The sequence below is a fragment of the Pimephales promelas genome, chromosome 21 (assembly GCF_988280905.1).
Source record: "Pimephales promelas chromosome 21, fPimPro1.hap1.1, whole genome shotgun sequence".
Taxonomy (NCBI): Eukaryota; Metazoa; Chordata; class Actinopteri; order Cypriniformes; family Leuciscidae; genus Pimephales; species Pimephales promelas.
Window position 1 is genome coordinate 27,372,667 of NC_142789.1, and position 14,945 is coordinate 27,387,611.

General features: G+C 36.8%; 1 protein-coding gene across 2 annotated transcripts; it reads right to left on the reverse strand.

Moving 5' to 3' along the window:
• Positions 1–2,720: 2,720 nt before the first annotated feature.
• Positions 2,721–13,011, reverse strand: cldn19 (claudin 19). Of its 2 annotated transcripts, none has more exons than XM_039674250.2 (5): positions 12,351–13,011; positions 7,526–7,690; positions 7,018–7,102; positions 6,107–6,250; positions 2,721–2,871 (listed from the first exon to the last, which is right to left on the reverse strand). In XM_039674250.2, exons 1-5 carry the CDS (start codon positions 12,571–12,573, stop codon positions 2,823–2,825), a joined length of 666 nt encoding a protein of 221 aa, XP_039530184.2. In that variant the 5' UTR covers positions 12,574–13,011; the 3' UTR covers positions 2,721–2,822. The 2 variants fall into 2 exon arrangements, with proteins under 2 accessions (XP_039530184.2, XP_039530185.2); XM_039674251.2 differs by having other exon boundaries at positions 2,721–3,299; positions 12,351–13,010.
• Between the last annotated feature and the right edge of the window lie 1,934 nt (positions 13,012–14,945).

Here is a 14,945-nt window from a genome sequence, read left to right on the forward strand (position 1 = left end):
TCCCTGTGATACATACCTCTCTCGTCTACCTCTCTTAAAGGGTAATTCCACCGGTGGAGACATGAATATGTATTGAAAGTGGGTCACACTGTATGTAGCAGAATAGTATCATAAAGTTCTTTTAGCTTTTGAGCATGCTTCAATATCCGACGCTTTAGGCACCCTTTAGCATCAGTTAGATGACACTTTCCTAGTGGTCTAACCCTAACCCAGACCTAAACTGGTCCGCGTCATCTAACTGATGCTAACGGGTGCCTAAAGCGTCGGATATTGAAGCGTGGTCAAAATTGCCAGTTAGATGATGCCTTGGGATGAGCACTTCGACTCGGCGCATGTTTACCCTTTTCAGTTGGTAAACTTGGTGACGTTTTTTTGTGGGCGGAGCTTAGGTGGAGGCAGAAAGATCCCTCTGGCCGCTTCACTAACGCTAGTTAGCAAGGATTGTTAGCTTGTTTTTTAACAATGACTGGAGAGAATCCGATATTATCTTAATGTGTAAGGTCACTCAGTGTCAAGGACCGCGATTGTTATTTCCAAAAGTTATTTTTAACGCGCAGAACCAGATTGGCCGACCTGTAGCCGCCTACACGCTCACTCAATGCATGGACGATCTGACAGGATTAACGTACGTTACCTCGGTTGAGTGGCCTGACTTCTACACCTACCTTATAGAGAAACCGATCGTAAATAGAAACTGAGGGCATATAAATCTTTAGATGCCTATATTCTCCTGTACAAGACTTGTGTGTACGATCCGCAGTTCTGCCGAGACCACGACAATGTAAAGAGTGACATTACAGTGCGATGTCACTGTAAAATAAAAGTTCCAGATGCATATAAATTTTTTCATTAATTCTTGCACCAAACAACACAACAAGATGATATTTAATAATAGTAACAATTATTTAAACTCCTTATTATGTAGCCGAATCTGTGCTGTTTTGTATTGGCCGCCTCCAGTTTACACTTTGTTTTGCCTCCAGCTAGCGCCGTGAAGTAACTGTGACGTCGGTGCAAAAGGGGTCTATAGCTATCCACTTTACACGCTTAGAAAAGCGCAACGTTTTATTTTGTGTCACCATTCGGTCCTAGGCTAGTTAAGTGCTATCAAAGTGTCTTGTGCGCCAGAGTGATTTAATGCACGCACTAGAGCCAGACCGATTTATCGGCGGGCCGATATTAGGCATTTTCCAAACTATCGGTTTCGGCGAATCACGCTTCAACCATGTCATGAGTGTTGGAGTTGTATAGTTTGTCCACCAGAGGGCACTCTTCACCGTTCCTGTTTAACGCACCACACATCCTGCAACCTGCTGATCCAGGTTGCAGGTAGCTTATAAGGCAATGTAGGGACTAGGGACTAATTATTATTTTATTTATCAGAACTTAAATATATTTTGATGTTCCTCTGTTCTGTTATGACAAGTTTCTTTTTAAAATGCATTATCATATTATTTTAGTTAACTCATAAACAACTAGAGAAATCTGTTAATGTTTTGTTGTGGGCTTCTGGGAAAAAAAAATATCAGCCGATATATATCGGATTTTAAAACCAACAAATATTTGTATCGGTATCGGCCTTCAAAATCCTTTATCGATCGGGGTCTAGCACGCACTGAGGCGACAGAGGTATGCATCAACTTGTCTTAGTTAAGGGAAGAACATAATTTAATATGAAAAAAACGGTGGAGTATCCCTTTAAATCATTCAGCTCAAGAGTTATTCAAAATCGTTTGGCTTTTATATTTCTTTTGTTATTATTATTATTATTATTATTATTAATATTTGTGATCATACAGAAGAGTGGTCAGTTTTTTTTTTCCAGTTTGTTGGCTATTTTGACTGTCCTGGCCAAAATAGGTGGCTTAGTCACGCGACTTACAGTAGTCATGTGACGGCTAACAGAGACGTACAGACAAACAGCACTTTCCCCAAGTGACACACAAAAATATATCTTTGTATTGTTTATTTTATTTTAAAACAGATAAACAGAAAGCTTGATACATCATATGAGATGATACATATTTCATTATTAAGTAACATAACTGGTGGAACGTGAACTAAAATATTTCTAATGACAACCTACACACTCCTCGACCACTTTAAAGACATTATTTGTGATAAATAGTGCCTTTTCAATGCAGGTTGAATACAATTCACCAAGACAAATCATAAGTGCACTACAGAGTTTCGAAGAGATTTAATTGGATCTGGGTCTCTTTAAAAACTAGATCAAAAGCGACACCCCCTTCATAGTTTATGGACTATACATTTTATGAATAAAAAAGAAGAAGAAGAAAAAAAGAAAAACAACTGATTTTACCATGGGTAAAACATCCATCTCAAATACGCCAAGATAGAATATAAACTATTAGCAAACTAAAAGAGATTTGTGAGTCAAAACACAGTTATATTACACTGCACATGTCGAAGATTTGCATAATTATTTAAATGCATTATAATGTACCCTGAATCAATGCTCTCCAGATGAGTGATATAGTTTTTCGGCAAGTACAACAAAGTCCAAGTGTAACAAAAACTGACTCATTTGTCAAACACTATGCGGTCATGCTCACTCCTTATCAAATTTCTGACGTTTATTTGAATGCTACAGTACAAAGTCATGTTGTTTGGAAATGCATAGCTTGGCTTAATGAACCTCTGCATTGTCTGTATTACAGGGAAACATATCAGCTGGATTTCTGTTTTCGACTAGAATAACAGTTTTTAAATGTAGTTCTTTGCTTTTTTACCGAAAGAGAGTGTCTTGTCTGTTGCCAAAATCTAACAGCTTGTGACCCACGAAGTCGCCCTCTCACAAACTACAAGTACTGCTCGCCTTTCTCTGGTGGAGAACTTTTAACATTTGCTCTGCAATTTAAAAGAAAAACAAAACATGTTTGAGTTACAAAGGAAACGGAAATCGGGTCATCCACCGTATTGCAATGAAACAGTCCATGCTTTTAGGGTGTAGTCACTTACATATTGCAATAATACATATTTATTTACAAAGGCAGTTTATGGGGTCACAAACAAAGGGGGGGGAATGCACACAACAGATATGGGGAGGCAACTTTTCAAACACGTTTATTGATCATATGTTGGAAAAAAGGCACATGGATTTTAAGTATGTAGGGTGTAGAAGGGACATTTGTCCAGTCATACAGACAAGTGTCCAAATTTGGATTCTAGGTGGGAGTGAGGGACACAGACACAGAGAGTGGAGCTCGGACAGTCCTCGAATAAAGGCAGGGAGGGTTGGTCAGTCAGGGAAACTAGTCTCACTCAACAACTCATCCCTGAATTAGAGAAGAGAAGAAGACAGTCAGAGAAGAACAGCATTAGAGGAACCTGGGATAGAGACAATTCACAAGAGCCTCTCGGAAAATTGGATGTTAGTGTGTTATGTGGCACCACATAAACGTTTGCTGTTTGTTAACATGGAAATGTTAGGAAAAATGGACGACGAAAAGTGCACAACAATTTGAGATCTCAGAAAGAAGGAAAGAGTCTTGAATTACATGTCATTTGCATGCATGAGAGATGACAATGAGCAGTGAAGCATCTGTTAATTAAGGGGTGTTAACTTTTTACCAGGTCCAAAAACCAGCACCAGGAGACAGGAGACAAAACTCAAACATGACTCATTACAGAGAATTTGATTCGAAAATGGTGTGGGAACCAATTCACGAAATGGTTGCGCGTTATTCCAGCCAGAGTCCTGCACGTGGATATCGCTAATATTTATGGAAGCTTGTTTCCGACACTGAATAAAAATAATGAAATAAATAAATAATTGCAATTTTTTATCTCGAAACTGCAAGATATGAAGTCAGAAATGCATGATATAAAGTCGCACTATTCTGACTTTTTATCTCACAATTGCCAGTTTACATCTCACAATTCTGACTTTATAACACATAATTGCGAGTTTATATCTCGAAATTCACAGAATTGTGAGATATAAACTCGCAATTGCGAGTTGTCAGGCCAATTCTAAGGGGAAAAAAGGAAAACTTTTTTCCCCTCAGAATAGTTTAAATCTCACAATTCTGACTTTACAACATGCAATTTCGACTTTAAATCACGCATTTCTGACTTTATAACACGCAATTGCGACTTTATATCACGCAATTCTGACTTTATATCTCGCAATTCTGACTATATCTCTCAAATTTTCACTTTATATCTTGCAATTCTGACTATATCTCTCAGTTCTGACTTTATATCTCGCAACTCTGCCTTTATATCACACAATTTTAACTTTATGTCACGCAATTCTGACTTTAGATCTCGCAATTCTGCGAAATAAAGTCAGAATTGCAAGATGTAAACTTAAAAAAAAAAAGTTTAAAAAAAATGGTGAGAAAAAAAGGCGCAATTACCTTTTTTATTTTTCATTCTGTGTCAGAAACAAGCTTCCATAATTATTTGATGTGATGGATGGATATTTTACGTTGTCATTATTGACAATATTTACGTTGTCATTGGTGGTGCTAGGCCAGGAATCAATATATCCAATAGACTGTGGATCCAATAACCAAGACTATTTCGACTCAATTCTGTACATGCTGATAGGCATCTGCTTTCAAACCATCCCATATTTGTGTTCACGCCCTGAAGACCATCAAAGGTTTCTATTTACATTGCATTGAGCATTATAGCACTGACGTTTTTGACAGCTTCAGTGATTATATACGGATTGCTCTTTGCTAGCTTTCTGCGTGTAAAAAATCTGTAAAGTTACAAAGCTCATAGTCTCCCACAGAAGGGATTTATTCGGTCTAACAGAGAACACTGCTCTGAAAAAGAAAAAGAAAGAAACTATAAGTCAGCGGCAGGATCATTGTTATAACTCATCCTTAGTGAATTCCCCGATAGTATTTTAAACTCTGCTGGTGAGGTGTTTAAAAATGCCAAAAGCACCACATACTTTGGTCTAAAACTAGCGTCGGGCTTTCCCTCGAAAGTGCTGCTGTGTCTAAATAACATGTTTACAGCTTGTGCTGGAAGTTTTTGACTCAAGTCAGCCAAATCCCAGTTCCCACACCGGAGCGCTGGAGCTCAATGGTTTTACATAATGTCCTCTATGCTTCTAGTGGAAGTCCCTGTACTTCAGCGGACAGTGGAAGTGCCGTAACTCCTCGTCTCCTCAATGTGGTGTAGTGTGACCATGGCTGACAGGAACACGCATAGTTGGCAAACAGAGCTCCCACCAGCCAATCAGAACAGCATGACATGTTTCTAATCTATAGGCTATGTTCGGAATGAAATACTAGTCTACTACTTGCTATATACTGTACAATGGTTATTTTACAACTATAATTTAATTTTGTGCAAAGTCTGATTGAATAAGTGATGAAAGAGATGTTTAAAATCCTCCCAAGCTCATTGCATTGTGGGATACTGTATTCTGTCCAGTGTGCTCTCTTTTATACTATATGTTTTGGAAAATGTACTGTATAGTAGTCATCAATGTATTCAATGCATGCGGTTCATAGTATATTAGAAGAGTAGTCCGAACATAGCCGCTGTATCCCACTTTGAATCTTTCTATTTATTTCTCCTTTGACTTTATTTGCCTTTTAGGTTACTATCGGTTAGACTTTGTGGTTATACAGTATTTCCATTCACTTTACATGAAAACATTTTGAGTGTACATGGAAGTTTTCCCTGAAACCTATGTAAAATTAATAATATAAAAAAAACATGTCCAGTGTAAATGCTTTTTTACTGTGTAACTTCAAATTGGTTTATAAAAAAAGTCTCTTTTTGGCAAAAAAAAAAGAAGCTTATTAAGGCATTTTGGGAATGCCGTTCATATCAATAAAGTACAGAATTTCCATTCTTCATTAAAATGAATAGTAAAATACATGCTTGTACAGTATCTCTGAAAAAAGTACACACACCTCCTTGACCGTAGGGAATGTAAGTGTTTGTCCATGTAATTGTTTAGTTTGTGTGTTTTGGACCTGGATGAACGGTCAGTGCGAGTGAGAAGGTGTACTCATGGTGGGAAGAGCTCTGTCTCTTTTACCCGCTGCTCTTTTACATTTACAGTTTCTCCTTTTCTGCTGTGCTTTTATTTTTTTGTATTTACACGTACTCCCTGGCTGTAGAGGGTTGAGATTGCCGGTAGAGTTGTCCTCTTCTTTCCGCATTTATGCAGGAGCAGCAGAGGAACGAGCCGCCCAACATCATCAAGATGCCAGCCGCCCATCCTATAAAGAGGGCGGGGCCAAACTCATACCTGGAAGACAGAGGCCATGCCTACATTTTAAAACCGGTATATATAATAATACTATATAAACAGTTATAAAACCAATATATATATAAATATATATATTATATATATATATATAACCAGGTGATTCTCATGTTAAGGTAACATTTCCGAAATAAATAAACCGAAAATAAAGAAGAAATGTATCTTAATCCTTATTTAACAAAATGTAGGCCTACAGTATGAATATACACTGTATAAATAGGAAGTTTTATATATTTTAAATGTATAGATAGATTAATTTTAGCCTAAGTAAAATATATATTTATGTGTGTGTGTAATTAATGCAAAAAAATATTAGAGTTCATCATAATTTTAACTCTTTTCCCGCAAGCGTTTAAAAAAAAAAGTTACTTACAATTTATTTTTTTATTTTTTCAAAAATATTATGTTGTATGAATATCTGAACATGCAATATATCCAATGAATGAACAGAGCCTTGGCTTTAAAAAATGGTTTGTTCCAACTTCATGGATTCTTTTTTTATTATTTTTTAATTTTTTTTAAAGTTTAAATTTAAAAAAGCGACATTTGGAACAAATTTTTTCATAATCTGTTTATAACGTTTATAATCAGTGCTTTTATCGCTTGTTTCTGTTCTGTTTTGATGAAGAGATTCAGTACTCTTTCAGAAGATGTGTAATAGCGTCCCCTACCGTATAAAATTGAAAACATGGAAAGCCGTAAAATTTCGACAATAGCGGGCAATGAGTTAAAATCTATGAGTAGCCTACCTGGCGTTAATTGGCGTATTCGGATCGAAGAAATGGTTGGTCACCTGTGTTGCGTACCAGGACACAGCCACCAGTGTGCACAGACCTAGACATAATAGAAATCACAATATTAGCACTGTCATCGAGTACATCTCTGTTTGTTTGCTTGTTTGTGTCTAGAATAGCCACTTCCTGTTTACTCCTGCATGTCAGATGGGTCAGAAGTGATACAGTGGCCGAGGACCAGAACAGACCTCAAGAATGTGGAGGCTAATGGAGGAATGTCAATTTATTTACCAAAACTAATTTACACTGAATGATTTACGGCACTGAGGTATGTTGACCTAGATAACACAATTTACTCATTCTTAGCACATTTACACTCGTCTAGAGAGTAGTAATGACTTTGTTTACGATTTCTCTCAAGGCGAGGCCTAAAGTTTCTTAGTGAGCTTAAATTACCATTATTAAAGGAAATGTTCAAGTTTTATTATCAATGTGAGGTGTTCAGTCTGGGTTGGAGTCTCACCTGAGAGCAGGAACAGACTCCCACCAGAGATGGCGATCTTGCTCTTGGTGGATGGGTTGTTGTCGCCCACCTTCGTGCATTTCATCCCGACCACACTCACAATGATAGCCAAGAATCCCATCAGGACTGAGATCACCATCAGAGCTCGACACGTCTGAATGTGGACTGCAAAAACAAACATTTTGGTTTGGACACAACAAAAATGTTGGTTTTCCAAAGATAATCATCAAAAGAAAGTTAAAAAGTTGAGATAAAAATTGTCAATGGGGTCAAAAAAATACAATTGTTTCCCCTTAAATTAAAGGAGTAGTTCACTTACTTTTGCTGATAATTTACTCACCCCCATTTCATCCAAGATGTCCATGTCTTTCTTTCTTCAGTCGAAAATAAATGAAGTTTTTGGACGGAAAAAAAAAACCATTCCAGGATTTTCTCCATATAATGGACTTCAATGGGAACCAAACGGTTCAAGGTCCAAATGAGAGTTTCAGTGCAGCTTCAAAGGGCTTTAAACGATTCCAGACGATGAATAAGGGTCTTATCAAGCGAAACGATCACTCATTTAATAAATAAATAACAAAGTTTAAGTTTTATAAGCTCAAATGCTCGCCTTGCTCTGTTCTGTGATGCGCGTTCGTGACTCTACTGTTTGAACAAAATGAACGAATCTTTTTTCGATTTTTTTAAATGATTGTTTCGCTTGATAAAACCCTTATTCATCGTCTGAAATCGTTTAAAGCCCTTTGAACAGTTTGCACTGAAACTCTCATTTGGACCTTGAACCGTTTGGACCCCATTGAAGTCCATTATATGGAGAAAAATCCTGGAATGTTTTCATTAAAAACCTTAATTTCTTTTTCGACTGAAGTGAGTAAATTATCAGCAAAAGTTTTTTAAAAGTGAACTACTCCTTTAAGTTTACATTTTTCTCACAGCATTTGCATATATACATATTTAAAACAGTCATTTTACAGATTAATTTATTCATGCTTTACATTTTGACTTTTTTTTTTTCAATTGGCTGAAAAAAATGGAACGTTCCCCCTTCCCGATCCTAAAACCCTTTTAGCACCTTTTCCCATCTATATTAAGCACTTTTGGGTGGTGATTTCTTTTTTGTTTGCTGATTACATCAAAATCCCACAGATAACCCACACGGTGTTCGGTTCATGCATAAAGCTGTGGGAGTGACATTTTTACATGCTTCACACACAGAGGGGATTACTGTGACTTTTCCACAAAGGCGAATTGTTTTCAATGCTTTTGTGTGACAGCTACATGCTAACATGTCAGTTCAGCTTAGATAATGACTTCAACTTCAACTCAGAATCCCACAGTAGATGCAGACCACCAACCCAACTATCCATGCATGCATTGTTATGCCCACCTCAAAAGAAGCGTTCAGCCTAGACACATCTAATGGAAATCACCATTGTTGAACGATTTGCTTTCATCAAGTGTTGCATCAAACATAAATCGAAGCCATATAATAAGTAGAACAGCATCTCAAAGAAGTTGAGAACTAAGGAGATATTATCACACAACTTTTGATGTATGATTTATGTGCAAAGAAGCCGCTTTTGAAGCGGGGTTTTATTGCTTTATAAGAAAGGTCTTATTTTCTCGTCTTTCATCCTTGTTTGGCTTAATTTCTTGATTTGTAAGGAGAGCGTTTCTGTGATCTCAAGGTCATGCTTGAATGAGGGTAGTTAGACTCCGGGTGGAGGGGTCCTCCCACAATCCCTTGTCCAGTGCCAAGGTTGGCAGCGCCTGGCACGGACGAAAGGAAGGCAAGCACTAGCACAGTGGTGGAGAACATGCTTCAAGAGAAGCTGCATGTGAGGCTCAGCCATTGTCTATTGTTTGCGCTTGTGGGCTGCTTGACACGTCATTGAAAACATCTCTCAATGCGCTCCTCATACCAATCACTTATTTATGACGTTATAATCATTTTTGATGCCTTCGATAATTTTTTTTTTTAAATGTTATTTTTACCATTAATATTTAGAAGAGAGAAAGTCTAGTTCGATATATAACCATATTTCACGTAAATTTAGTTTTCATTTCTTATTTTCTTGGTTGTCTACTTACATTATAGTCTAATGGATACGTTATAATCAAAATAAAGCTCGACTAATAGGTTTAAATTAACCAACAGTGAAAGTTTTTCTTTAAGATCATTGACACACTGTAAAAAAAATACTTAAAAAACTATGGTTGCCTTAAAATTTTAAGTTCATTGAAATGGAAAAATTGAGTTAATACAATGAAGGAGATTGATTTAATCACCAGAAACTCAAAATATTATGTTATCTGAAGTACAGTACATAAATTATCTAAGTTGATATGTTTTTTTTACAGTGCAGTAATAGAACATATTTCTCTTAAATGTGTCTATTATTTATTTATTTTATTTGTGTTATAAAATGTTAAAATAAATGGATGGATAGACAGATATATAGATATAAATGTTTTAATTATTAATGCATTTGATGTAAATAATGTTTTCTTCTAGGAGTTCAGATTTAAACCCCAGCTAACTATATATATATATATATATTTTTTTTTTTGGTCATGGTATATACTTTCATTTTTAGATTGACGCAACAAAACACTATCATTTTTGTCTGCACTGCATGCAGTATTCGTTTTAAATGGTTGTTTCAGTATTCGATGGTTGTTTACCATCCATATTTTTGTACTAACTTTTGTATTAACATGGCTCAAGTGTGCTTCACATAGATGTTTCTTTATCCTAAATACTATGTTTAGTTGACAGCACATAATAACAGTTATTCACGAAAAGACACTAGAACGGCTGCAGAAAAGGGCAAACAATGCAAGTTTGTGGGAGGCTGTCTGTACATACAGAAGCCAGAACATTGCAGTCACTATCTGACCAGATGACCTAAGGATGGGATGAGGGGGGGGGGCAGTGGAATCAGATGGTCCCGTCACCCTTTGTGGGCCGAGGGTTACAGATTCCACCAGCAGTACAGTACTGAGTGCAGCCTTTGTGAACGAGTGGCTGATGTCTGTGATGCTATGAAAGCCAAATGATATTCCACAAAACCTATCAGTATTTAAGTAGAAATTGGCATCCGGGGTTATGAAAGTACTTTAGACAAATGTTCTCTGCATAAATCCGTCAGATCTTATGTGCAAAGTTCATGACGCGAAGTGGCCATAACACACATGTGTTAATGTCAGTATTAGTTTTAGACAACACTAAGTTTGCTATTGGCGACTTAGCAAAGATACAACAGTTATGACTATGATTAATGGCACTCTTCAAAGTAATAACAACAATTTAATGGTTTTCTGTAGCATTTTCAATTTTCCTAAAGAATCATTTTGGGCTTTAAATTTTTCTTGAAGTTACTGTATTTGGAGATTAAAAAATTGGTTTATGGGTTCTTTAAACTAAAGCATCCATAGATGCTTTTAGAAGTTCTTTGTGGAACTTAAAGTTCTCCAATGACATCGTGCTGTAAGAACTATTTTGGTTCCATTTGGAACCTTTGTATTTAAACTTGATCAGTCAACCAGATACTTAGATCTGTAGACATTTTAGATTTAGATATGTTTGAATAAGTCATTATATCTTCAAACATAGTTATCTTAGATGTCGGCAAACGTTTGTTTGCATACAATCTCTTCTAAACGGCAATAAAGACGACCTGTGTGTTGTGTGGGGATGTGCATTCTGAACATATCTTTAGTGTTTGCCTAAACACTGGCCTTTTCTTCTCAACACAACTGCCATTCATCACTTCAAGACAATACACTGTTATTAAAGCAAAGAAGCAGAATAGAAAATGGCAAACTGTTTTCTCTGAACCATGCCACATTTATATTACATTTGTTTTTATGAGGGCATCATATAACTCTTCAGAACCGCAATGTTTTGTTCACTGACTGCAGTGTTGTAATATTTGACCACGAATCGCAAACAGATGTGGATGTGATGCAGTTTGTCATGAAAAAATAATTGAATTATCCTAAACGCACAATCATCAGCCACCATTTAGAATTGATTGTTAGGGACGGACATCTTCTTCACGGGACCGTCCCAGAAATCGGCGAGAAGTGACTGATTCTGATTAGACGTAACAAGTCACCATAAAATTGACAATGACAGTGGCGCTAAATGTTGATTAATCGCGATGTAATTACATTCCACGGCATTTCGACAGTCTGCTAGAGTCAGCGCCTCAGTGAGGTTTGTGTCACATAAGACTTTCATTATAATATGTCAAAACGCACATATTTTAATTTGAACGATTAACCGAGTTGATTAAATCCATGTGCACACAGCAGCTCACAGAGTTGATTGCGCTTTTTTCCCAAAAATCTTGATTTAATTATTATTTCATATGAAGCTCTTTTTTTAATTTGAGCCAAATATCAGACTTGAACATACTTGACTGCACTCTTTAAAAATAAATATTCTTCATTGGTATTCATAGCTCTATGAAGAACCTTTATCTTCCAGTGAACATTTCAATTCCACAAAGGGTTCTTTATTAGTGGATAAAGTTCCTTTAGATTTTTAAAGTGTTCTTCACACTAAGAAAAAAAAAAGATTTTTAAGAGTGTATATCACTATATGTAAATTAAACTGATGTTGTTGTCTTCCTTTCCTCTGTGGAACACAAAGATATTGGAGAATGTTTTTGTTCATACATTGACTTGTTAATATCTTCTATTTTCCACTTTCTTCAGCCATACAGAATGAGAAAATGATGTTAGAACTCAGATTTTTGGGTGAACTATAGCTTTAACCATCTGTCTGTGTTAACATATTGAACTGTTTAGTACTTACCATCCAGCGAGAGCAAGGAGTCAAAGATCTTGCACTGCACCTGGCCCGTGCTCTGAGATGCACAGGACATCCACAGGCCTTCGTACAAGCCCACGGCCATGATGATGGCGTCCCCTGCGTACGAGGACTGCTTCCATTGGGGCAGGACCGTAGTGGAGATGATCCCAATCCATCCTCCCAGAGCCAGAAAATAACCCAGGAGCTGAAACCCAGAGTTGGCCATAATTGTCCTTTTTAAACTATTGCTTTAGTGTAGAATTGGACTGAGTTCAATGACGTTCTCCACCTGCAATTCCCTTATGAACGTGCAAAGAAATCCACCTGGCTCGGAATGAATCGAACAAGTCAAGCAGTTAAAGTCTGTCTGATTCTCGCCAACTCTTTGGTCACTCGCATATCCTTTTGTAGCTCTCGTTTGCTTCAGTATCTCTCATTTGGTGGCAGCCTGTGACATCCCTTGATTCTGGCTAAAACTGCTCCCTCAAGTCTCCTTTCTGAAGGTACCCAACTTCTGGAGGCTGTAGAAAGAGTGCCCAAGGATGCCGTCAGGATGTGGTTGAATGCTGCTTTACTGTCTGCATAGCTGTTCTGGTCATACACCAGTGCGTCTGGATGGTGCTCAGGGAGCAGAGCAGTGGGAATGGGGGGGAAGGAAGGGGAATACTTCACAGACCAAAAAAAAAAGCCTTGACGGAGTGAATGCAACGGGGGGTGGAGTGCCAAGCCGATGATTACTCTCTGATTGGTGCTTTAGTGAAGAGAAACGCCTCTTGAAACTAGTGCAGGAGGGACTAATTAAGCCCAGATGTCACTTGTGGAGTCAACCCTCAAAAAAGTGGGACGTGTGATACGCCACAAAGCCCTAATTGCATAAAATACTCAAAGTGAGCAAGTGTCTTCAAATCCTCGCGTCTTGCAGAGTCAATGAAACGTAAAACTCAGGTTCAAGTTATGTGTCAGTAATGTGGCATCTGTTGGCTGGAGTTGTTTTCCCCATTTGAACGTGTTCCTGCACTGACCCTTTTGAAGCACCACAGAGGCGCATAAATCAGTGTTTAAACTGTGCTCGCTTGAAAGGAAGTGTCATCCGCACACAAAAACTCTTGCTTCTGGTTGAGATTTAGGGGTTGGCCTGTGACAGCTCGGAGGATCTCCATGGGAACCCGCTCGGTTTAATCACCGATCGAGGGAAACACACAGCGGGTCTTGCTGCATGGAATGAAGGCGCCTTTCGGGTCTGGATACAGCAGATCAACAGATTGTAGAGAACTTTCAGTGACAAAAGTATAACTTTTATTTATTTATTTATTTTTTTTTTTTAAGACGATGTAAGTGGCTTTCCTATGCAGAGTTCGTTAATTTGATGCTTGGGTGCAATGGCCTGTTCCCATCGTGTTGCCATAGCATTGCTAAGGTGTTCTGCACTGTAAAAAAAAAAAAAAAGCTATTATATTTTATTTTCACAGATACCAAGAATTATTTTGAATCTATAAAAAAAGACATTAGACCAACAGTTTTGTACCTACGGAAGAGGATTAGGGCAAAGCAATAATGAAAAAAAAAACATCTCGAGATTAAAGTCATTATAATGCGAGATTAAACTCAAAATACAATCTTGAGAATAAACTCATTAAATATTGAGATTAAAGTAGTGTTTCGAGGGAAAAAAAAACTCGAAATACAATTTTGAGAATAAACTCATTAATTTTCAAGAATAAAAGTCATGTTGCGAGAAAAAAACTTGTTAAATTTCGAGAAAAAGTCAAAATACAATCTTGAGAATAAACTCATTAAATTTCGAGAATAAAATCGTTGTGTGTCGAGAAAAAAAAACGTGTTAAATTTCGAGAAAAAAGTCGAAATACAATCTTGAGAATAAACTAATTAAACATCGAGAATAAAGTCATTGTGTTTCGAGAAAAAAAACTCGAAATACAATCTTGAGAATAAACTCATTAATTTTAGAGAAAAAAGTTGAAATACAATCTTGAGAATAAACTCATTAAATTTCGAGAATAAAGTTGTGTTTCGAGAAAAAACTAGTTAAATTTAGAGAAAAAAGTCAAAATACAATCTTGAGAATAAACTCATTAAATATCGAGAATAAAGTCGTTGTGTTTTGAGAAAAAACTTGTTAAATTTCGAGAAAAAATTCGAAATACAATCCTAAGAATAAACTCAAAAAATTTCGAGAATAAAGTCGTTGTGTTTCAAGAAAAAACTTGTTAAATTTCTAGAAAAAAATTCGAAATACAATATTGAGAATAAACTCATTCAATTTCGAGAATAAAGTCAACTGATCACTTTTTACAGTGTACAGGTTTGAAACAACTTACGGGTGAGTAAATGATGACAGACGTTTACATTTTTGTGTGGACTATTCTTGTGGAATAGCCTCATGGCATTGATTTATACATTTCTCAATATATATATACATATATTTTTTTACAGATTGCTGACTGGCTCAAGAGTCCACTGCCAAGGATCAATATTAAAAGCACACCTCTATTCAAAAAGTCACATGAATTTGAGGTACCCTTCATGTATGTAGCATAAATGTTGTAGAAAGAGTTACGCACCTACTGTATGTTTGGG